Below are 25459 nucleotides of genomic sequence, written 5' to 3'. Positions count from 1 at the left end.
CTCTCTTCATGTGCATAAATTGGCAGGATAACACAGCATGCCACCTATTGGTATTTCTGGCCTCACTATCTCCTCTGACCTCAAATGGGACTCTGGCATCTCCTCCAACACTAAACCAGCCTCCAAAAAACATGGTAAACTCTCACACCAAGCACTTCTCTTCAACTTTATTCTCTATTTGAACACTGTGTCTATTACTGCATTCAAACTACCATCAGAATAAGCAAGGCAATATCAAAATATTGTATTTCTGAGCACTTGGTTCAGAAGAGAGCAGAGTCTGAAATGGGGTTTATTGAGGTAAAACAAGGTCCCAAAAACAATACTGATCTTGAGTATTTTTGTGGAAATATTGGCCACTATTCTTGTGACTATCTTGGCTCAATTGGTAGCACGGGTTCCTTGTGAGTCAGAAGGTTGTGGGTTCAAGCCCCACTCTATACTGAGGGAGTACTACATTGTTGGGTGAGATATTAAACTGGGACTCTGCCAGTTCAGGTGGGTGTTAAAAAATCAAATGGCGTAATTTGAGGAAGCGCATTACTCCCTCAACCAATGCCACCAAAAGCAGATTCATCTCATTGCTGTTTATGGGACCTTGCTGTACGTATAATAGCTGCTGTGCTTGCCTCAGTACATTCATAGTAATTCACGGCATGTCGGGTGCTTTTGAGATATTTGAGAGATGTGATATGGTGCTATATAAATACTGGTCTTTTAATAGAAAAGCTTCAGTGGCGTGGAAGTAAAAAAGCCGAGGTACTCAATCGTTTATTAATCCTTTGGTGTGAGAGTTTCAGCTAACTGGTCCTCTTTATATCCCAGGTACGTTTGCTCGGTGTCGTATCCCAAGGGCAGCCAACCTTGGTCATCATGGAACTGATGACTCGCGGGGACCTGAAGAGCTATCTGCGATCGCTGCGGCCAGACACAGAGGTGAGTGATATTTGTAGAACCACAGACTGGTAGCTCGTGAGTTATTAAGAGGACGCTCTCAGTTGCTTTGTCCCACTGATGTGAATAACATAATTACCCAAAAACATGAAAATTCATTAACGTGATGGTGGGCATCGCCCAACATCAGATCTTGAAAGCAAGTTTCAGAATCTAATTAAAGGAGCCGTCACTGAAATAAATCCAATTGTGGTACCATTAATTTTCAGGAGGGTTTTGTAAGTTGTTCCTTCTTCCTCCCTCCCTCCCTTATCTCTTTTTAATTCATTCTCGGGATGTGGGCGTCGCTGGCAGGACCGGCATTTATTGCCCCTCCATAGTTGCCCTTGAGAAAGTGATGGCGGGCCTCCTTCTTGAACCGATGCAGTCCCTGTGATAAAGGTTCTCCCACAGCGCTGTTAGGTAAGGAGTTTCCAGGATTTTGACCCAGCGACGATGAAGGAAAGTGTCGCTATATGTCCAAGTTGGAATGGTGTGTGACTTGAAGGGGAACTTTGAAGTGATGGTGTCCCTTGCACCTGTCACCATTGTCCTTCTTCAATAGTCAACTGCATTTCTGGAGAGAAATGGGATTGAAGGATAAGCAGGCACATGGGTAGATAGGATTGATGTATGAAATAGGAGCTAGGTTGTCTGAGGATAATGGCCTGCACTTCAAATTTCTAATGTTCCATTGTCGTTCAGGATGATGAACAGATGTCCCATCTCCCGGCCTCTGGCAGTGCTACTACAAAGCAGTCATTATGGTGCAAGAGAGCAGCGCAAGCAAATTCATCCCTTCCTCTCCACTTTGCTGTGAACACACGTTCCCCCTCAATAATTTCTCTGATTTAGGAAAATGTTCTCAGTTGTTAGTTGCCCTGCAGGTTGGAACAATGTGTTAAAACCCAGTTTTAAAGGCAGCAAATCTGCCCCGGTCTCCTCACACATTGCAATCTCGCCTTCCACACAGCTCTTTACTAAAGTGGCAGTGTAGCTGTGAATGATCACAAGATGGTTGGTGTAAGGAAATGGAAGGTTCCATACTCTTTGAGAGTGGGGCCGAAGTGCATTGTTGGGGCAGAGTAGAGAGAGCTTTACTCTGCATTTTGTTGTGCTGTACTAGACCTGGGCGTGGTTGCTGGTGACACGAGTGGAAAAACGTGTTTTGACTCTCCAGAGCTGACCTTAATGGGTAGAACTTCTCTGGGCGTTTGGAGCGGGAATCAAAAGAACATGGAACAAGGTTGACAACCGCTATTAATTCAATAAACCAAACTGCCCAATTCTGGCTGAAGGAAGACCCACTGTAGCTATAAGCGTGAAGAAGGAGGGGAAAAATAAGTTTGGGCTTAATAAATGGATACATTTTGTGTCACAAGTACTGGGTGTTTCAGTTATGCTGTGGATCTCCCAACAGAACAACCCAAGCCAGCCCCCACCGCCGACCCTGAAGAAGATGACACAGATGGCGGGCGAGATTGCTGACGGCATGTCTTACCTCAACGCTAACAAGTTTGTTCACCGAGATTTAGCAGCTCGGAACTGCATGGTGGCAGAGGATTATACTGTAAAGATTGGAGGTGGGTTTTCCTGGCTGTAGTCATTGAAGCAGCTGTAAGTCATCGTTAAACCAACTTCATCCTTGAGTAAAGCCGGCCTTTATGGGCTGATTTAACAACATATCTTTATGAGCATATTGTACTATAATACATTCAGATGTCAGCCGTGGCTCAGTGGGTGGCACTCTCACCTCTGAGTCAGAACGTCATGGGTTCAAGTCCCACTCCGGAGACATGAGCCCATAATCCAGACTGACGCTCTCAGTGCAGTACTGAGGGAGTGCTGCGCTGTCGGAGGTGCCGTCTTTCGGATGAGAGGTTAAAAGTCTGGTGGTCATTGGGCAAGGACTGAATCAGGCTCAGCTGTGACACTCCCATGGTCGTGGGCTACTGACACTGGTTGTCGACGTGGACACATGAGGAATGGGCACCTGGCTGAGGAGGCAGGTGGGCACCTGTGACACTGACCCAGGGACCTTGAGGAGAGCCACGTTTTGTTCACCATTTGACAGTTCCTTGAGCCTCCAAATTATCTGAATTAATTTGACCTCTTCGAAGTGTTTGTTTCTTTGGGCTTCATTTGTACCTTTTTTTAAGTTTTAAAAAAAAAACAAAAATCATTTCAAAATGTCTTTTCCCACAGACTTTGGAATGACAAGAGACATCTACGAGACGGATTATTACCGGAAAGGAGGGAAAGGGCTGCTCCCTGTCCGCTGGATGTCGCCAGAATCACTGAAAGACGGTGTTTTCACCACACACTCCGATGTCTGGTATGTCCGTCTTTTGTTTCCCGTAACCTTCGGCTCTGAATCTACTGCCTCTCCTCAAACTGAGGCGATCGTTACCGCCTGGTCAAAAATGCCCAAACTATTAGCTGGAGTATCCATTTTAAACACAGCACACATACGTGTGCACGTTGCAAACATTAAATAGCCACGCTTCCTATTTTTGAAAATCAAGCCTTTTATTTACGACAGCTGTTTGTCTTTCTGTGAATAATTCCCATGGCATTTTGAATGAATTCCACAAACACTTTGTCCCCGCTTTTTTTTTTGTGGGATGAATTCCCAAGAACGTACAGAGATCGAGCTTTCCGCTGGCACTCTTCCTCCTTTACATTCCACCCGTCACAGCCAGAAAGCCCAGGTTGAGACACCCGTGGAAAAAAAAACATCTCCTCTGCCCCCGGAACACGGCTAGTCGGGTAGAGATTCCGATTGCTGCTCTTCTCGTATGAGCACCTCCGCAAGCTCACGCCAAATTCCTCTCCTCTCTTATTTTGACAAAGTTTATTTTATTTTAAACGGGCAGACGTGTACAGCACCAGCTGCGACTGCAGCCTGCGGTGGAAAGTCACGCGTTGAGGCTCGGCTGCGGTTTTTAAGTGTAAAGCATCCTTTACAGCTTGGAGAAAACAGTATCATTTAATGAAAATAACTAATATAAATGAATATATCTATTACCCAAGAGTAAAACGAGTTCCTCAGTCAATGAGATTACTTTATCTCCTGCGCTGAAACAGCAAGTGAGGAAGTTGTTATGTTTTCGCTCACTATTCTTGGAGAAATCAGGCTCTTCAGTGCGTGAGGTAAACTAGATTAGTACATGAGGGAGAATGGAATAGAAGGATATGCTGACAGAGTGAGATGAAGTGGAGTGAGAGGAGGCTCGTGTGGAGCATAAACACCAGCATAGACCAGTTAGGCCAAATGGCCCGTTTATGTGCTGTAAATACTATGTAATACCCTGCATGATTTTTTTTTTTCTGTGATCTGCTAGCGGTGTGAATATTCACTTGATTAATCACTGGGATTATCTGCAGATTCAGGTACAGATTTCCTGCATGGTGATGGGCTGTCGGTAGGTGAGAGAGGTGCCATTTTTCCGTCAGTGAGCTAACAGTGACTGAGATCTTGGAAGAGTCTTCTGTTAGTTTAAAATAAAATCCTGTTTTAATTACAGTGTTGAGAAGAAGTGGTTTATAGAAGCTCCCTTAAAGATGGCTAAGCGGGTGAAGCTACTCCCCAGTGTAGCCCTCCATAAGCCTTACAAACCCAAAGGTCCCAACTTCAAACAAGGCTTGTAATGAGCTAGCTGATCTCAATCGGGGGAGCAGTCTGGGAGTGACAATTAACCTGGGATACGGAGGGGGGGCAATATTGGGCAGGGTTCCCGCTCCTGCTTGGCTTCCAGTGACCCCTGCTGGAGAGCAGGCATGTGCGGAGGTTGAGTGAGGCCCCTCCGCCCACAATCGAGGCTTGCCCCCACGCTCGGTGTCCAGCCTCAAGACCTGCCTCTTGATCTAGGTACCGGAGGGCTGCCATTACCATGGGGACCATAGCCCAGTGAGATCCTGCACCTCAAGGAGATGATGGAGTGGTTATGGTACTAGGCCAGCCACCCAGAGGTGGTGAGTTCTCATCCCACGATGGCAAGATTGACCATGAAAGCTGCCAGATTGTCGCAAAAAATCCCAACAGGTTCACTAATGTCCTCCAGAAAAGGGAACCTGCCACTCCTACCCGATCTGCCACATGTGACTCCATTCCCACTTCATGTTGTTGTGTCTCAATGCTGTTATTGGTCTAGCAAGCCGCTCAAGTTATAAATAAGGAGGCAGCCCACCTCCACCTTCTCAGAATGAGCAATAAGCCCATCCCAAGAATGAATTTTATTTAAAAAGAAAAGGAGCTTTGATTCCTTGTCTTCAGAGAAGGACAGCGGCTACGTTTTAACTCTTGTTTAATAGGTTTTCCAACCAACCCAGCAAAACGGGATGAAACCTGACCCCTTTCTCCCTACCCCACCCCTGAAGTGGCTGCAGTAATTTAAACAAGGAACTGCCGCATCATCAAACGCCTGGTAAGGGCAGGATGTGGTCAGGTGACTCTCTGGCTGGGAGGGACAGCAGGCTTTGAACCTGCTCCCTCTCCGCAGCAGGGCCTGCCCTTGATCCGAAACAGATTGGTGGTGTGGCATTCGATCTTGCACTTGGGTTTTCTGACATCTAATTAGCAGCGGTGCCTGGAAGTTTCGAATGAAGAAACAATTTATCCTTTTTATTACCTGGAACGCCAGCCTTTTTAATGTTTTGAAAGAATTCAAATGACCTTGTTAAAATCTGCTTTTGTGGGGCTTTCTTGCGCTCGGAGACTTTTTTTTTTGCCCTGTGGAATTTTAACCAGTCCGTGTACAAAGATTTTTTTTTTAAACTTGAAAAAATAGAACAAGGCCAAGAGTTTTCCCAAATTTCTACTCCCTCTCATCGCTGGGGTACAGTTCCATCGGTGCCAACAGCTTTCAAATACCCCGCCCCGATTGTTCACACGTGACCCTAGATAAGCTATTTGACCCAGGAAGGCATCACAGCCAAGCCCAATTCTGCCCTCGCCTGACATCCACACTTGTGTAGAGAAACCTGACGCACTGCTCTTTTAGAAGCCCGCTGACCAGACAGGAAGGCTAGGGAGTGGAAGCATCAGGCGGAGTTCTTCTTCCTGGCCTGCCCAGTGACCCCTGCTGGAGATTGCGCACGTGCCTGCATGTTGCTAAGAAGATTAGGCTTGGCTGTGATGCCCCGCATGACCAAAGAGTCACTTAATACTGAATGCTCACCTTGGTGAGTTACTAGAAGGCGACGAGTGCCCATTGACGGGACCCAGTAATTGTAATAGCATTTTATTTCTTTCTGCTTCCGGTATTTCCGTTGAGCACCAGGTTTATTTGTGTTTTGCTCCAAAAAAGAATCCATGTATTTGCTGTCTTTTTCATACAAACCCTCGATCTATTATTACAGCAGTAAGATCTGAGTATAATTTAAATTGGTTGAATTTTAAAATGAACAACTTATATTTATGTGGAACCTTTAACCTGATAAAACGTCGTAAGGCGCTTCACAGGTGCAATTATCAAACAAAATTTGACACCGAGCCACATGATAGGTGACTATAGAATCGTAGAAAGGTTACAGCACGGAAGGAGGCCATTCGGCCCATCGAGTCCATGCCGGCTCTCTGCAAGAGCAATCCAGCTAGTCCCAATCCCCAGCCCTATCTCTGTAGCCCTGCAATTTTTTTCCTTTCAAGTACTTATCCAGTTCCCTTTTGAAAGCCACGATTGAATCTGCCTCCACCACCCCCTCCGGCAGTGCATTCCAGATCATAACCACTCGCTGTGTAAAATAGTTTTTCCTCATGTCACCTTTTGGTTCTTTTGCCAATCACCTTAAATCTATGTCCTCTGGTTCTTGACCCTTTCTCCAATGGGAATAGTTTCTCTCTATCTACTCGGTCTAGACCCTTCATGATTTTGAATACCACTATCAAATCTTCTCTCAACCTTCTCTGTTCCAAGGAGAACAAACCCAGCTTCTCCAGTCTATCCATGTAACTGAAGTCCCTCATTCCTGGAATCATTCTAGTAAATCTCTTCTGCACCCTCTCTAAGGCCTTCACATCTTTCCTAAAGTGCGGTGCCCAGAACTGGACACAATACTCCAGTTGTGGTCGAACCAGTGTTTTATAAAGGCTCATCATGACTTCCTTTCTTTTGTACTCTATGCCTCTATTTATAAAGCCCAGGATCCCGTATGCTTTTTTAACTACTTTCTCAACCTGCTCTGCCACTTTCAATGATTTGTGCACATATACCCCCAGATCTCTCTGTTTCTGTACCCCTTTTAAAATTGTGCCCTCTAGTTTATATTGCCTCTCCTCGTTCTTCCTACCGAAATGTATCACTTCGCATTTTTCTGCGTTAAATTTCACCTGCCACGTGTCCGCCCATTCCACCAGCCTATCTATATCCTCTTGAAGTCTATCACTATCCTCCTCACTGTTCACTACACTTCCAAGTTTTGTGTCATCTGCAAATTTGGAAATTGTGCCCTGAACACCCAAGTCCAAGTCATTAATATATATCAAGAAAAGCAGTGGTCCCAACACCTCCCTCCAATCTGATAAACAACCGTTCACCACTACTCTCTGTTTCCTGTCCCTTAGCCAATTTTGTATCCATGCTGCTACTGCCCCCTTTATTCCATGGGCTTCAGTCTTGATGACAAGCCTATTACACGGCACTTTATCAAACACCATTTGAAAATCCATATACACCACATTGCCCTCATCGACCCTATCTGCTACCTCATCAAAAAACTCAATCAAGTTAGTTAAACACGATTTGCCTTTCACAATTCTGTCCTGGCTTTCCCTAATCAATCCACACTTGTCCAAGTGACTGCCAATTCTGTCCCGGATTATCATTTCTAAAAGTTTCCCCACCACCGAGGTTAAACTGACTGGCCTGTAGTTGTTGGGTTTATCCTTGCATCCTTTTTTGAACAAGGGCGTAATATTTGCAATTCTCCAGTCTTCTGGCACCACCCCCGTATCTAAGGATGTTTGGAAGATTATGGCCAGTACCTCCGCAATTTCCACCCTTACTTCCCTCAGCAACCTAGGATGCATCCCATCCGGACCGGGTGATTTATCTACTTTAAGTACAGCCAGCCTTTCTAGTACCTCCTCTTTATCAATTATTAGCCCATCCAGTATATCAACTACATCTTCCTTTACTGAGACTCTGGCAGCATCTTCCTTGGTAAAGACAGATGCAAAGTACTCATTTAGTACCTCGGCCATGCTCTCTGCCTCCATGAGATCTTTTTGGTCCCTGATCGGCCTCACCCCTCCTCTTACTACCCGTTTACTGTTTACATGTCTATAAGAAGACTTTTGGATTCCCTTTTATGTTGGCCGCCAGTCTATTCTCATACTCTTTCTTTGCCCCTCGTATTTCCTTTTTCACTTCCCCTCTGAACTTTTTATATTCGGCCTGGTTCTCACTTGTATTATCAAAAGTTGTACAGGAAACCAAAAGCTTGTTCAAAGAGAGAGGTTTTAAGGAGCGTCTTAAAGGAGGAGAGTGAGAGAAGCGGAGAGGATTAGGAAGAGAATTCCTGAGCTTAGGGCCTAGGCAGCTGACAGCACGGCCGCCAATGGTGGAGCGATTAAAATCGGGGATGGGCAAGAGGCCAGAATTGGAGGAGCGCAGAGATCTCGGAGGGTTGTAGGGCTGGAGGAGGTTACAGAGATAGGGAGGGGCGAGGCCATGGAGGGATTTGAGAACAAGGATGAGGATTTTAAAATCGAGGCGTTGACAAACCTGGAATGAATGGATGTTTTTTTTGTTCCTTCCCCTTCCCACTTCCCATTGCAGGTCGTTTGGTGTTGTCCTCTGGGAGATAGCCACTCTGGCTGAGCAGCCGTACCAGGGCATGTCCAATGAGCAAGTTCTACGTTTCGTGATGGAGGGCGGCTTGCTGGAGAGACCGGAATCCTGCGCCGACAGCCTGTAAGTTAGAAACCAACGCAAAGCTGGTAGAGCTTTACAGAACGGCCTGGCTTAAGGGTTGAGATGCTAAGACCCCATTTAAAAGAGATAACAAGAACACCAGAGCTTCACTGGGGTTACTGCACTAAAGCGTAAGAACCTTTAGGAACATACCGCCAGACTAAAGGTCCATCAATTTTTGATGGGCTTCCACCTCATATTACCCATCGACTCACCATACTCTTCAATCCCTTCTTGCTTCAGAATGCACGGAATTGTCTCTTGAACCCATTTCTACTCTCTGCTTTAGTGTCCATCCCTGGTAAATTTTTCCACAAACTTTGGATGAGAAAGGTTCCGCCTGATTTTCCGTTCTTATGCCTAACTTCTGAATTTTAACTTGCCGTACCCGTCACTGCTGTGGGCCATTTTTTTTTGGTGTTTCCAATGCCCCTTCTCATAATCTAATGTAATTAGGTCATCACCCAGTTCCCTTTCAACAACACCAAGACGACATCTGAAAGCACTTCACATTAAGGAGGGAGAAAAACAGCGGACACCAAGAAAGAGGGAAATACAGAGGGTTAAGATGGAGGGGGAGCAGCGGTGAACGCAGGCGTCGGTAAAGGTTGGAGAGGGAGTTTTAAAGCAGGACTGGAGGATTGGGCAGGAGGGCCAGGGGCAGGAGCATAGTAGCTCAATAAACAGTTGTGACTGCTGGAGTGAAAGACGTGCGTACAGACATGAGTCAGCAAGCGATCACTAGGATAGGGCGGGGCAGGTCACAGAGACTTCTGAAAGCAAGGCTGAGAATTCTGTTGCCAACTCATGGATCACAGGGAGCCGGTGGAATGAGGAGAGGGTTGACTTTGTGCAGGTGATGAAACAGGCTGTGACATTTTGAATAAGTTGGAACTATATTCTAAAGAAAACAAGCCCAACCTCCTGACTGGTGGAGTCATTGTCGTATCCAGAGCAGCCCAAATTTATATTTTATTGGCATCTTGTCTGCATTCCTACCAGTTCCTGTCTGAAGTTCGATGGTAGTGTGGACAATCCTGTGCCAGTGTTTCCCCTTGTTGCTTTACTCCTGCCGTTCTGATTTGACATTTCTGATAGTTCCTCATATTGTCCAACCGCCTTTTCCTTTGTCTCCATCCTAGTCTTTGTCCTTTCATTTCTCCCAGATGGTCTCCTTCCTCTGGTCACAAGTATTGGGGTTTTCATTAATGTCCAGTATAGGGTTTCTTTCCCTTTAGCTCAACTCTCCCACTTTTTCTTTTTTTTCTCTCTCTCACACTCTCACTTTTCCCCTCACTCTCTCTCACTTTTCCCCTCACTCTCTCTCGCTTTTCCCCTCTCTCTCTCTCTCTCGCTTTCCCCCCCTCTCTCCCGCTTTCCCCCCCTCTCTCCCGCTTTCCCCCCCTCTCTCCCGCTTTCCCCCCCTCTCTCCCGCTTTCCCCCCCTCTCTCCCGCTTTCCCCCCCTCTCTCCCGCTTTCCCCCCCTCTCTCCCGCTTTCCCCCCCTCTCTCCCGCTTTCCCCCCCTCTCTCCCGCTTTCCCCCCCTCTCTCCCGCTTTCCCCCCCTCTCTCCCGCTTTCCCCCCCTCTCTCCCGCTTTCCCCCCCTCTCTCCCGCTTTCCCCCCCTCTCTCCCGCTTTCCCCCCCTCTCTCCCGCTTTCCCCCCCTCTCTCCCGCTTTCCCCCCCTCTCTCCCGCTTTCCCCCCCTCTCTCCCGCTTTCCCCCCCTCTCTCCCGCTTTCCCCCCCTCTCTCCCGCTTTCCCCCCCTCTCTCCCGCTTTCCCCCCCTCTCTCCCGCTTTCCCCCCCTCTCTCCCGCTTTCCCCCCCTCTCTCCCGCTTTCCCCCCCTCTCTCCCGCTTTCCCCCCCTCTCTCCCGCTTTCCCCCCCTCTCTCCCGCTTTCCCCCCCTCTCTCCCGCTTTCCCCCCCTCTCTCCCGCTTTCCCCCCCTCTCTCCCGCTTTCCCCCCCTCTCTCCCGCTTTCCCCCCCTCTCTCCCGCTTTCCCCCCCTCTCTCCCGCTTTCCCCCCCTCTCTCCCGCTTTCCCCCCCTCTCTCCCGCTTTCCCCCCCTCTCTCCCGCTTTCCCCCCCTCTCTCCCGCTTTCCCCCCCTCTCTCCCGCTTTCCCCCCCTCTCTCCCGCTTTCCCCCCCTCTCTCCCGCTTTCCCCCCCTCTCTCCCGCTTTCCCCCCCTCTCTCCCGCTTTCCCCCCCTCTCTCCCGCTTTCCCCCCCTCTCTCCCGCTTTCCCCCCCTCTCTCCCGCTTTCCCCCCCTCTCTCCCGCTTTCCCCCCCTCTCTCCCGCTTTCCCCCCCTCTCTCCCGCTTTCCCCCCCTCTCTCCCGCTTTCCCCCCCTCTCTCCCGCTTTCCCCCCCTCTCTCCCGCTTTCCCCCCCTCTCTCCCGCTTTCCCCCCCTCTCTCCCGCTTTCCCCCCCTCTCTCCCGCTTTCCCCCCCTCTCTCCCGCTTTCCCCCCCTCTCTCCCGCTTTCCCCCCCTCTCTCCCGCTTTCCCCCCCTCTCTCCCGCTTTCCCCCCCTCTCTCCCGCTTTCCCCCCCTCTCTCCCGCTTTCCCCCCCTCTCTCCCGCTTTCCCCCCCTCTCTCCCGCTTTCCCCCCCTCTCTCCCGCTTTCCCCCCCTCTCTCCCGCTTTCCCCCCCTCTCTCCCGCTTTCCCCCCCTCTCTCCCGCTTTCCCCCCCTCTCTCCCGCTTTCCCCCCCTCTCTCCCGCTTTCCCCCCCTCTCTCCCGCTTTCCCCCCCTCTCTCCCGCTTTCCCCCCCTCTCTCCCGCTTTCCCCCCCTCTCTCCCGCTTTCCCCCCCTCTCTCCCGCTTTCCCCCCCTCTCTCCCGCTTTCCCCCCCTCTCTCCCGCTTTCCCCCCCTCTCTCCCGCTTTCCCCCCCTCTCTCCCGCTTTCCCCCCCTCTCTCCCGCTTTCCCCCCCTCTCTCCCGCTTTCCCCCCCTCTCTCCCGCTTTCCCCCCCTCTCTCCCGCTTTCCCCCCCTCTCTCCCGCTTTCCCCCCCTCTCTCCCGCTTTCCCCCCCTCTCTCCCGCTTTCCCCCCCTCTCTCCCGCTTTCCCCCCCTCTCTCCCGCTTTCCCCCCCTCTCTCCCGCTTTCCCCCCCTCTCTCCCGCTTTCCCCCCCTCTCTCCCGCTTTCCCCCCCTCTCTCCCGCTTTCCCCCCCTCTCTCCCGCTTTCCCCCCCTCTCTCCCGCTTTCCCCCCCTCTCTCCCGCTTTCCCCCCCTCTCTCCCGCTTTCCCCCCCTCTCTCCCGCTTTCCCCCCCTCTCTCCCGCTTTCCCCCCCTCTCTCCCGCTTTCCCCCCCTCTCTCCCGCTTTCCCCCCCTCTCTCCCGCTTTCCCCCCCTCTCTCCCGCTTTCCCCCCCTCTCTCCCGCTTTCCCCCCCTCTCTCCCGCTTTCCCCCCCTCTCTCCCGCTTTCCCCCCCTCTCTCCCGCTTTCCCCCCCTCTCTCCCGCTTTCCCCCCCTCTCTCCCGCTTTCCCCCCCTCTCTCCCGCTTTCCCCCCCTCTCTCCCGCTTTCCCCCCCTCTCTCCCGCTTTCCCCCCCTCTCTCCCGCTTTCCCCCCCTCTCTCCCGCTTTCCCCCCCTCTCTCCCGCTTTCCCCCCCTCTCTCCCGCTTTCCCCCCCTCTCTCCCGCTTTCCCCCCCTCTCTCCCGCTTTCCCCCCCTCTCTCCCGCTTTCCCCCCCTCTCTCCCGCTTTCCCCCCCTCTCTCCCGCTTTCCCCCCCTCTCTCCCGCTTTCCCCCCCTCTCTCCCGCTTTCCCCCCCTCTCTCCCGCTTTCCCCCCCTCTCTCCCGCTTTCCCCCCCTCTCTCCCGCTTTCCCCCCCTCTCTCCCGCTTTCCCCCCCTCTCTCCCGCTTTCCCCCCCTCTCTCCCGCTTTCCCCCCCTCTCTCCCGCTTTCCCCCCCTCTCTCCCGCTTTCCCCCCCTCTCTCCCGCTTTCCCCCCCTCTCTCCCGCTTTCCCCCCCTCTCTCCCGCTTTCCCCCCCTCTCTCCCGCTTTCCCCCCCTCTCTCCCGCTTTCCCCCCCTCTCTCCCGCTTTCCCCCCCTCTCTCCCGCTTTCCCCCCCTCTCTCCCGCTTTCCCCCCCTCTCTCCCGCTTTCCCCCCCTCTCTCCCGCTTTCCCCCCCTCTCTCCCGCTTTCCCCCCCTCTCTCCCGCTTTCCCCCCCTCTCTCCCGCTTTCCCCCCCTCTCTCCCGCTTTCCCCCCCTCTCTCCCGCTTTCCCCCCCTCTCTCCCGCTTTCCCCCCCTCTCTCCCGCTTTCCCCCCCTCTCTCCCGCTTTCCCCCCCTCTCTCCCGCTTTCCCCCCCTCTCTCCCGCTTTCCCCCCCTCTCTCCCGCTTTCCCCCCCTCTCTCCCGCTTTCCCCCCCTCTCTCCCGCTTTCCCCCCCTCTCTCCCGCTTTCCCCCCCTCTCTCCCGCTTTCCCCCCCTCTCTCCCGCTTTCCCCCCCTCTCTCCCGCTTTCCCCCCCTCTCTCCCGCTTTCCCCCCCTCTCTCCCGCTTCCCCCCCCTCTCTCCCGCTTTCCCCCCCTCTCTCCCGCTTTCCCCCCCTCTCTCTCGCTTTCTCTCTCTCTCTCTCGCTTTCTCTCTCTCTCTCGCTTTCTCTCTCTCTCCCGCTTTCCCCCCCTCTCTCCCGCTTTCCCCCCCTCTCTCCCGCTTTCCCCCCCTCTCTCCCGCTTTCCCCCCCTCTCTCCCGCTTCCCCCCCCTCTCTCTCGCTTTCTCTCTCTCTCGCTTTCTCTCTCTCTCGCTTTCTCTCTCTCTCTCTCGCTTTCTCTCTCTCTCTCTCGCTTTCTCTCTCTCTCTCTCGCTTTTCCCCCCTCTCTCGCTTGCTCCTTCGTTCGTTCTCTCTCCCTCTCGCTCGCTCGTTCGTTGTCTTTCAGCCTCCCTGTCTCTCTCTCTCTCGCAACTGAGCACCAGAAGAAAACCATCTCAGCAGTTTACATCGTGAAGCAATTCAGCAAATGGGTAACTATGGCAGGATATGAATACCAGAATCCCACTGCTCAACATTTCCATACGCAAGATATCTTGCAGTGGGAAAATATTGGAATTTAATTTGGTAACGTTGGCAGTCTGACAGAAAGCAGCAAATCAAATTCCTGACTATAAAAATGGTGAGTATATCAGCAATTACTGTCAGTTTTAAAACTGGCAATCAATCTGCAGCCATTCTAAAATTAAATTGCCATATCATCAAATATTTCATTCCAGATTTCCCATGAAACAGTGCCCACTCAAAAGATCAGGAGACGCACTTTCATAATGGCATTTAATTCTTATTCTCTTTCATCTACCACCCAATCTCCAATTGTCTCCCTTCCTCTCCTGAAGTTACTGACTTGTAGAATTGTGCAGTATTCCGGCACAGAAACTGGCCATTCGGCCCATCAAGTCTGTGCTGGTGTTTTCCTCCAGATGAGCCACCTATTCTAATTCCACCATCCCTGCTGCCGTGTACTGGGGCACAGTTACACAGTTGATCTGTAGTAACTCACCAAGTAGCACAGACAATGAGTTAGTGGGTTATTCAACTGCGTAGGAGTGTCAGAGCCAGGCCCAATCCTCTCCTCATCCAATCTCCATGTAGGTACACTTCCAGCTGTTGCTACTGGATGCAGTCGGGAGCAGGAATTTGGCCTTCTCCCTTCTCGCTCGTACAAGGATACCAAAGCCACTGCAGGCTTGGCTGAGACCAGAGAACCTTTTTGAGTCGCTTATTTTTCCGGTGCTGAGCGAGACTCCCAACGTTCACTGGGCAGGCCCCTTGACCCTTCTTTAAAGCCGAACGCACCCCCCACTCTGTTCTCAGTGCCGCAGGTGGCTTTTCATCCTATCGGTTGTGGGGTGTCTGCGCCTCCTTACTCACCCTGCTGGAGGAGGACCGGGGAAAGAGGGCTGGCCAGCGAGAGCTTTCCTTTAAAAGTAATTTCCTGGTCAGCGGGAGGCCAAGTATCAAATAACAGCCCACGTGTTGTGTTGGCTTGTGTTGGGTGTAAACTGTCCACTTGACATGTGATTTGCTGTCTTGCATACCTTCCCTTAATGAGCCTGCAGAGGATTCCTGTTGACATTAGCCTCAAGTAGTGTGGAGATTGTTTACTGCCACTGGGAATGACAGGAGCACAGAGCCAGCATGGTGTAATAGAGGTCACAGGAGAGGACTTTGTGTTGGCCTTGGTTCAGGTATGAGGAGAATTGTTTTTTCTAATTCTGCTTCCCTGCCTCCACGTACCCCACCTGAAGGCACTGACTCACATTTGGATCAGGTGCCCTCTGGGACTTTGCCCAAGTTCATGTGCCAGCCTCGATAATGAATGTCAACAGACTATTTGACCACGGAGGGCATCGTCTCTTCACCCCCCCCCCCCCTCCATCTTGTTGTCCACACATGCCTACTTTCCAGCCGGGTTCAGGAGCAGGAACAGCGATTGATTTCCTTTCTCCGCCCCCCCTCCCCCCACCAAACAGGTGCTGAAGCCGACTGTCGTGCCCAACTCTGGGCCCCCACTGAGATCCGCTAGCTCAGCACAGGCACGAACCCTGCGATCTCGTCCCTGTGGTTTAATACCACACAGGACTGGTGTCTGAGAATCAGTTCTTAAAGGAGAACTCCTTCCTTCAAATCCTTTTGCAGTTGGTGCAATTTACATTAAATCTATTAAAGAAGCATCTACCTACCTTAAGTTAGCGGAAATATTCCCATTTATAGAAAACAAAATGGCCTAATTCCCAAATCAACAACTGATCCCAACCACCGGGTACAATAGCTGTATATGAATTAAATAAATTACAGCAAATGATCATGCAAAATAAATGATTTTGCATAGAGGGACGAATTGTTTCCACACGATGTGGAGTTTATTGTTGATCTGAGACTAATGGGTTGAAAGTTCAGTGTACAATATTAGACCGACAGGCACGCACGCACCTTGTGGAAATAGAGAGAAATGCAGTTGAAGTTGACCTCAAAACCAGCTCTTTGTGTGCAAGCCGAGATTCCCTTTCATCTTCAAGGGACACAAAAAGCACCTGGAGTTTTCAGCAGTTTTCTTGTTGAGGCTGTTGTGTGACACACACAAACCCCATCACTATGTTTGGAGTCTCCAAAAACCAAGCTACTCAGTAATTTGCAGGTGTAACTTGTTTGCCCGATGCCGATTGCACACACTCAAGCGTGGGGATTCATCCACTTAACTAAGTCTCGAGATCTTAGACTCAGGTTGGTAAAGTCAAGGTCAGGTGTGTGCAGGGGTACTGCTGGAGTTTAACCAGCTGTGACCAGACAGCTTAGGAACTCCGAGGCCTCTCACTGCTTGTCTAGCTGGGACACCCCGAGCTGCTGGCTCGTTGACTTCCAAAGTATCTGGAGCCGAGCTCTTTAGGTTCTGTTAGTGAGCCAGACCGGCTAGTTGGTCCCCACAGTGCCCTGGAGCGCTGGGTCAGGGATCGGGTCACTAGGTCTGCCTTCGCGGGGCTCGTTCCCAGACACGTCATCTTTGAGCTACCTCAGCCTTAGAGACCCCCTGAGGATAGTCACTGTTCCTTAAAAACAAGCTACGGGAGGAAATATATTAACACATTCATGGCATTCCTCTGCTATTTTAATGTAACCATTTTTATAAGCAGGTTAATACCTTTGTTAAAATACTGAGTAGAGGAATTGCATGTAAAGGTGTTAATGCACTCGTTACACTCACTGTGCGATCTGAACCAAAAAATTAATACATCACCCTTATGAATGGAGACTTGTTTCCAAATGGGGAACACGTATGTCTTAAGAGTTCACTCATTTTTCTTCCATTTTAATTCTTCCTTCCCACACAGTCTGTTACGCCTTTCCATAAAATGATTCTTCGGAAAAGCTAATTGTGGGTTAGCTGTGTGTCACAGGCTGGGTTTTGATATAGTTCTTGCTGTGTTGGTGCTCCTAACCCCTCCGTCCAGCCTCTGTCTTCCCCCCCGCCCCCCCCCCCCCCCGTGCTTTCTGTTCTGAAGCTGCACTCTCTCCCTCTCTCTCTCTCCCTCTCCACTTGCTCCTGCTGTGGTCCCGAGATAGACCCCCCCCCACTGGTCCCGACCAGATCCCAGCACTTTCACTGCACCCAGGACTTCTTATGCAGAATTGCAATAGGTAGGTAAGAAATTGCACCCCAGACAGCGAGATTCTCGGGCTGTCAAATCCCTCGCTCTGACTATGAACAGTGAGGCCTCCTGCTCAATGTTACGTTATAGTCAGGAAGTGAAAGACTGCGATGGAAAGAATCTCAAACAGTTTTGGATAAGAATTTCTTTTGGTACTTTCAAAAGTCAGATGTTAAAACCTTTTTAACGAAATCCCACCCACCCACCCCCAAAAAATACACATTTTAAAACCTTTTTTAAAAATTTGTGCGGGTTAGGTGTAGTGTTTCTGGCACCAGATTAACAACCCTAGAGTTCAGATCCCAGCGTAGCAAGTTATGAAATTGAATTTAATAAAATCTGTACATTTGTGGGTTGGCACCAGGAAAAAGAAGCAGGAAAGCTGCCAGATTATCGTCAAACCCCGACTGATTCATTAATGTCCTTCAGGGATGGGAACTTGCTGTCCTTACTCGGCCCGACCTATATGTGACTCCAGTCCCACTCTATGTGGTGTGAGATGGTAACCAGAGAGGGACAGTACATGTAGCCTTTCCAGCACTGCCCGCATTCCCCACAACAGATAATCTTTTAAAAAAAGCACCACGTTTGAATGTTCCTCGAGTTAATTCTGCCAAAGAGCAAGCGCCCTGATGAGTGAGCCGCCATTTGGGGTGGGACGCAGCCGTACGGGCAAGAAGGTCCCAGGCTGCGCCGAGCTGGCAGTTCTCGATGAGGGTGTCGGTCGGTCGGTCGGTCAGCACTCCCTTTGCTCAGTGTTTCCCGCTCCTCGTCACCATTCGGTGACTCCTGCGGACAAAAGCGAGTGGACGTGGGCCCGAGGCCGGGATGTGATGCCGCCTGTGGTGGAATGGCCAACTGGCATTCACTGTCCAAGCGTGAAGAATGCCCACTCGTGGGGAGGGAGGGGCACCAGATGCCCGGGAACAGTAACCCAGCCAGAGTTACTGCGAGGGAGGGAGGGAGGGCGCGCTGTACATTGTACTTTTTAATGAACGTATTGCTGATTTCTGATTTGTCCAGCGGGACCGTTTTGGTGAGTTGAAATTAAATCCGGTTTCTCCATGTTTGGTCATGTTATAAATAAATATTCAGTTGCCTGCTCTCCACACACGTCCTTGTATATCCAAAGTGAGGTGCTGTAAACTCCTAGTATGGTCTGCGGCAGCAGTTTCCCAGACTGACGTCATTCCAGCTGATGTAACTGGGCCGCTTGGAGGCTGTCACACGCTGTAATTCACCCTGATGTCACACACTCGGGCAGTCACACTTGCTGTTTGTGGTTTGTTCAGTTTTGCCCTATAGCCGCAGAGCACTAAGTCACAGGCTGCCATGTGACGGAGCAACAGCTGGTTTGTCTATTTTGTTTCAGACCGGCAGCTGAGAGGGAGACTGTACGTGAGCGCTGAGCCCAACAGATTTTTTGTTGAACATAGTTCGTATTTCAGTCAGATTTACCCTTTTGTTTTTAAACCCTATTTCCTGCCCCCCCCCACCTCGAGCGCGTGGATTCCCACTGCGATGCGGCTCGATTGAGAGCCTCGCTCTAGTGGCTGTTGTTCAGGTGCAAGTTGTCTGTGGGCGTCGCAGGCAACCCTGGACCTGTCCACACACGTGCGGAAGTCTCCACATAGTGATCGCTGGTTGTGTTCCCTTCCCTAAACTGGGGGCATCGTGTCCCCACCACAGCCAGTTAATGTCGGCAGTTCTTGCTGCTCAAACACACTGTCGACCGGAGATGATCAGATTTAATTTGATTTTTAATAGCCTATCACGTCCTTCCGCCCTCCTTTCCCCTCCTCCGCCGGCCCTCCTTTCCCCTCCTCTGCCGACCCTCCTTTCCCCTCCTCCGCCGACCCTCCTTTCCCCTCCTCCGCCGACCCTCCTTTCCCCTCCTCCGCCGGCCCTCCTTTCCCCTCCTCCGCCGACCCTCCTTTCCCCTCCTCCGCCGGCCCTCCTTTCCCCTCCTCCGCCGACCCTCCTTTCCCCTCCTCCGCCGGCCCTCCTTTCCCCTCCTCCGCCGGCCCTCCTTTCCCCTCCTCCGCCGGCCCTCCTTTCCCCTCCTCCGCCGACCCTCCTTTCCCCTCCTCCGCCGGCCCTCCTTTCCCCTCCTCCGCCGGCCCTCCTTTCCCCTCCTCCGCCGGCCCTCCTTTCCCCTCCTCCGCCGACCCTCCTTTCCCCTCCTCCGCCGACCCTCCTTTCCCCTCCTCCGCCGGCCCTCCTTTCCCCTCCTCCGCCGACCCTCCTTTCCCCTCCTCCGCCGGCCCTCCTTTCCCCTCCTCCGCCGACCCTCCTTTCCCCTCCTCCGCCGGCCCTCCTTTCCCCTCCTCCGCCGGCCCTCCTTTCCCCTCCTCCGCCGGCCCTCCTTTCCCCTCCTCCGCCGGCCCTCCTTTCCCCTCCTCCGCCGGCCCTCCTTTCCCCTCCTCGTGCCCCATTTTACTACCCCCCTGTCCACCTCCACAGCCCAGGGCGAATTTTGACACCCCAATTGCTGCTAATGGACCGACCCTGGGGCTTGTTCAGTTCCATCAGGTTCTGCCTTTAAGCCATCAAATTGATTTTTTTTTTGTTTGTGAATCTGTTTCAGGACATGTTTCCCGCCTTCCCTTAAAACACCTTCCCTTTACCCTTCCGCTCCATAACTCTCTCACTCTCTCTCCCGTCAGGTTCGAGCTGATGCGACTGTGCTGGCAATACAACCCCAAGATGCGCCCCGCCTTTATGGAAATCATCCAGAGCATCAAGACCGACCTGGAGCCCTCCTTCAAAGAGGTCGCCTTCTTCTACAGCGAGGAGTGCAAGGTGCGGGACGCCGAGGAGTTTGAGATTGAGGCAGACAACATGGAGAGCATTCCCCTCGACCCCTCCTCCACGCTCCAACACACTGACAAACACTCGGGTCACAAAGTCGAGAACGGACCCGGTGTCGTCCTGCTGGCCAGCTTCGACGAGCGGCAACCGTACACTCACATGAACGGGGGAAGGAAGAACGAGAAGGTGTTGCCCTTACCCCAGTCCACGGCCTGCTGATCCCTCTGAACAAAGAAAAAAAAGAACACGCACACACCACACACACAAAAAAAAAAAGAAAACCTACTGGTATCTCAGTAGATCTCAAACTGCCATTGCTGCACAGTGAAGAGAACTTGTTCCAGTCACCACACTAATTTTTCATATGCAAACAGTTTTTTTTTTCTGGAAAAAAAATACTGACAACGCTCGTGAGAAAGAGCCACGACAGGGGGCTCAGCTGAACCTGTGACACAAGGCACTCGGTCTCTCACTGCTTCATAGTCTAAACATATCTAAAGTCCAACAGAGGACCACTTCTCGACAGAAATGCTGTCCGGGCCCTCCCCTTCTGAGCCCTGGCACTATCACTACAGGTCTTTACATATATATATTATATCTATATATTTTTAACAGATCTGACCCTCAAAACAATTGTTCCCCGTTTCTGGGGAGCCTGCAGTGCATTTCCCTTCTGGGGCCATCAGAGTGTCTCGCGTGTAGTCCTCTCTCACCGCTGCCAATTTTTGCCAAAATTTAAAAGAAAAAGAAATAGTTTTATTAAAAAAAATGTATTTCAACTCATAGAAGGATGAAAAAAAAGCGAGTATTTCACAGAGAAGCGGGAAGCATGGACTCTCACTCACACACTCTATCTCTCTCTCTCACACTCTATCTCTCTCTCTCTCACACTCTATCTCTCTCTCTCACACACTCTATCTCTCTCTCTCTCTCACTCACACACTCTATCTCTCTCTCTCACACACTCTATCTCTCTCTCTCACACACTATCTATCTATCTCTCTCTCTTTCACACACTATATCTCTCTCTCTCTCTCTCACTCACACACTGTCTCTCTCACACACACTATCTCTCTCTCACTCACTCACACACACACACGCACTGTCTCTCTCTCACACACACTGTCTCTCTCTCACACACACACACACACACACACTCTCTCTCTCTCTCACACACACACACAGTCTCTCTCTCTCACACACACTGTCTCTCTCTCTCTCTCTCTCTCACACACACACACACACACACACACACACACAGTCTCTCTCTCACACACACTGTCTCTCTCTCACACACACACTGTCTCTCTCTCACACACACACACACACACACACACACACACAGTCTCTCTCTCACACACACTGTCTCTCTCTCTCACACACACACACACACACACACACACAGTCTCTCACACACGCACTGTCTCTCTCTCTCTCACACACACACACAGTCTCTCTCACACACACTGTCTCTCTCTCACACACACTGTCTCTCTCTCACACACACTGTCTCTCTCTCACACACACTGTCTCTCTCTCACACACACTGTCTCTCTCTCACACACACTGTCTCTCTCTCACACACACTGTCTCTCTCTCACACACACTGTCTCTCTCTCACACACACTGTCTCTCTCTCTCACACACTGTCTCTCTCTCTCACACACTGTCTCTCTCTCTCACACACTGTCTCTCTCTCTCACACACGCACTGTCTCTCTCACACACTCACACACACACACACACACACACTGTCTCTCTCTCTCTCACACACACACACGCACACTGTCTCTCTCTCTCACACGCACACTGTCTCTCTCTCACACGCACACTGTCTCTCTCTCACACGCACACTCTCTCTCTCTCACACGCACACTCTCTCTCTCTCACACGCACACTCTCTCTCTCTCACACGCACACTGTCTCTCTCTCACACGCACACTGTCTCTCTCTCACACGCACACTGTCTCTCTCTCACACGCACACTGTCTCTCTCTCACACGCACACTGTCTCTCTCACACACACACACGCACACTGTCTCTCTCTCTCTCTCACACGCACACTGTCTCTCTCTCTCTCACACGCACACTGTCTCTCTCTCTCTCACACGCACACTGTCTCTCTCTCTCTCACACGCACACTGTCTCTCTCTCTCTCACACGCACACTGTCTCTCTCTCTCTCACACGCACACTGTCTCTCAAACACACACACACACACGTGTCTCATCGATCAACCCTGTTGCATCAACCTACACTGGGATTAACGTAACATTAAAACAAAAAGTTCGACAAACAAACTGCACGCTGTCACAGGAAAAGAAAACGCAGCATTGGAGATGTCCTGAATCATGGGTGCAGCGCGACAGGGCCCAATCCACGACCTCGCAGCCAAGCGAGAGGAAAGAGAAGAGGGATTGAGAAGGGCGCAGCCTCTTGGGACTGTGTGTGTGGAAGAAGAAACAAAAAAACAGCGCGGAAAAAGAAAGACAAAAAGGAGCAGTTAAGTCCTAAGTATTCTCTGACGTGTTCAGTGCTATTACATTAGAATTCTAGTGAAAGGGTCTTGCAGTTCTATGTTTGACCATTGATCCTTTGGATACTCATTGTGTCACTTTTATAACTTTTATGGTTTATTATCCATCTGTCTTTAAAGAAAAGCTGCTATAATTTTTTTTCCTTAACTCTGGGGATGAAATCTACCTTACCTTCAGGTCTACTGCCCCCGTTCCTCCCTCTCCTCTCCTCCTGCCGCCCCCTTTCCATTTTGTTCCTTCAACCAGTTTCTTAATGCTTTGTACAATAGTTCAAATTGACTTTTTTTTAAAAAAAATTTTATTTCTTCCTGTTAATGGTTCCGGTTGCCATGAACTGCTGCCTTTTTTTTAAAAAACAAAATACAAAAAAAACAGGAGACATTTCCTCATGTTTTGTTATTTGTGTCACCTTAGCTCAGCGCATGAATATGAACCTTTTCTTTTCCTCAAATGATTATAACGTAGCTGAACAGAAACGTTTCTGAGAACTTGCGTCTGAATCAGTACAGGGCGTGATAAAAACATACTCAGGTCAAACAGTTTAATACTAGTACATGTCTTTCTCAGTGTTCCATGTTCATTTTTGTACAATGTGTAGAAATTGTTTGCTCTTTTCTTCCCCATCCCCCAAACCCAGGCCTTTTTTTTTTGTTACCAAACTGGGTTAGTTATCCTGACAGCTCAACTTCGAATACAAGGTTGTTGCTGTTTTTTTTTTTGGGCTGCATATCTTTAACTCTTTCCTGTCCAGGTTTTTATCTTTCTCAATTATTACCAGAATGAGGCTTTAGCAGGCCGGACAGGCGGCCATTTTGTGGTGGCTGTGTTGTCCATTTAACTGACTCTAAGCACTGTTAAAATCTGACGTTGCAGAGTTGTTTTTTTTTAAGGGTTGTATGATTTAAAGTGATAGGTTGCCATTAGCACGAAGCAATCAGGAGCAATGGCTATTAACAAATGTATCAGCTCGCCAAAATCAATAGTGCACTGGTATTAACCAGCCCAAAACTCACTTAAAAATGTCTGGCATCACCAAAACTTAGATATTAAGAGGCAGTGAAGTCAAAACATCAGGAAAGGTAGAGGTTCAAGTAAAAATTTATGCAATTCGGCCTACAATGAAAGGCTTAACTTTATTGTGACTGGGTCCACGATTACCACACGGGCTAAGGGGTAACTGAAAGTGCCTGGCCCTTTCCTGATCTCAGGATATCAATTTTCCAGGCTCTGGGTAAAGTTGTTCCCGCGCAAGTTCCCACCGCCACTCCTCAGTGGTTGAGAAATTAAAAATGAAAGGGCACGGGGATCTCAACCGACGCCTCATGATTTGCTTTATTGCAACTTTCCCCGTACCTCCCCTTCCAGGGGGAGGCTGCTTATTTGAACCTCTGCCAAGTCAAAAGGGTTGACGCTCCGATTAGAGCAAATAACTGGCACCAGTGTCGCCGGTGTTACAGAGACACCAACGTCCGAGGTCAGTTTGGTGTGTGTGCTGACTTTTGTACTCTCTGCTGTCCTAATGCTGGAGAGGACGTACAATTTTGAGGGGGCTTTTGTTCGAAGGATGCTTCTGATCCCACCTGGACTGGAAAGGAAGTTAACTGAAGTACAAGAGCAAAAAAAAAAAAATCCAAATGGATAAAGACTGATAATTGTGACCGGAGGTAACAATAAGTTTGTAGTGTTTTTTTTAATCTATTCCTTTCCTAGAATAGTTACTGGCTTCCTATTTTTTTTGCCACTGTCCCATAGCATTTTTCTGGATTTCTGTTAATTAAAAAGGTAATCTATGTAGGATTTTTTTTTAATTTATTTTGTGATATCAGTTAAGATCACTGTAAAATGCCCCGAATTGAAATCAGTACTGAGAGAAGAGTTGTATTTTAAATGTTACCTGACAGGGGGACAATTTTTTTTTTTGTTGATGTTTTTAAGCATTTATCTACCTCACTCTTATTTTTTTTATATATATTATATTATATATAAAATACATCTCGCATTCAGCAATCTGAGAGACAGTACAGTATCCTGGAAACCTCAAAACAATTCACAAACCACATAACACTAAAGTCTTTGGAGAGGGACTGGTTGCTCGATTCACAGAGGTCACCAGCTATGGGTGGGGGTGGGGGTGGTATGAAGGGTTAAAGGTCAAACACCGCAGTCAATCACTACAAACGTAAGCCCGTATTGAGGATGAACCTACAACGTTGTCCGGAACCCTCACCATCGGTGTCTTGTCATGAATGTGTCGCCTTATCGGGTAGCCACGGTGCCCATGGCAACTACTGCAGCATCCCGCTGAGGTGCATGCGCACTTCATGTTTCACGCTCCTTATTTTTGGTCGCGGGAAGAGGGCGTGTTAGCATCATGTTCCGTTCGCTTTCTTATCGTTTGTACACTTTTTTTTTCTTCGGTGCATCCTCCCTAACAGGGATGAAGATTCAGCGGTTGCCAAAATAATTCTAAGATGGCTTCACCAAATTCTTTTATTCTCTTCAACCAAAATTTTGTTAGAAGTAGTTTCCTCCCTGCAGCAGGCGAGCATGGGTCAGACTTCAGTGGGAGGTGTGTCTCGGGAGCGGTAGTCGTGCGAAACGCGCCCCTTTCCCTTTTTTGCCTCCCCACCCCCGAGGCCCAATCCCATTCTGTCTGGAGAGCAAGAGGGTCTCTGAGCTGCAGATTGTACCCAGATTCGCCATTACTTAAAACCGAGCAAGTCAACCAAGTCTGTTTGTTCCTACTTTCTAACCAAGGTGCAGGCAGCACTTTTCTGGGACACTGGTTTAACAAACTCCTTCATTAGCAAGAGTGGCCCATGGACAAAGAGGCTACAAGGTAACGCAGAATTGGATTGGCCCAACTTGAGGCCTGGTATTGATCAGCTGCAAGGTATCTTCTAGTTTACAAGGTATGCGCGTTTTCAGAAAGGTCTTTCCTGTACCCCAGATCAGTCAGGTCAGTTTCCCTTGTATGGTTAAGTACGCTGCACCAAATATCAAATCACAGGGTGTGGCAGAAGTCGCCCCACAGTTTAGGCCAGGTGCAGTCCAGAGACTGGAATTGGAACCAAGCAACCTGACTGCCAGGCACCCCACAGGACCACAGACCTTCTCCCCATCCATG

The 25459-nt window shown here is 50.1% G+C and overlaps 1 protein-coding gene across 1 annotated transcript; it reads left to right on the top strand.

The window, feature by feature from the left end:
• The first annotated feature begins 829 nt into the window (after window positions 1-829).
• On the top strand, window positions 830-22717 carry LOC137309162 (insulin-like growth factor 1 receptor). Its single transcript, XM_067977443.1, has 5 exons — window positions 830-936; window positions 2354-2516; window positions 3139-3268; window positions 8715-8849; window positions 19653-22717. The coding sequence occupies exons 1-5, from the start codon at window positions 874-876 to the stop codon at window positions 20014-20016; spliced, it is 855 nt and encodes a 284-aa protein (XP_067833544.1). The 5' UTR covers window positions 830-873; the 3' UTR covers window positions 20017-22717.
• The last annotated feature ends 2742 nt before the right edge of the window (window positions 22718-25459 follow it).

The sequence above is a fragment of the Heptranchias perlo genome, unplaced genomic scaffold (assembly GCF_035084215.1).
Source record: "Heptranchias perlo isolate sHepPer1 unplaced genomic scaffold, sHepPer1.hap1 HAP1_SCAFFOLD_1509, whole genome shotgun sequence".
Taxonomy (NCBI): Eukaryota; Metazoa; Chordata; class Chondrichthyes; order Hexanchiformes; family Hexanchidae; genus Heptranchias; species Heptranchias perlo.
The sequence above is the reverse complement of the archived record's forward strand: the minus strand, read 5'-3'. Positions and strand labels throughout refer to the sequence as shown.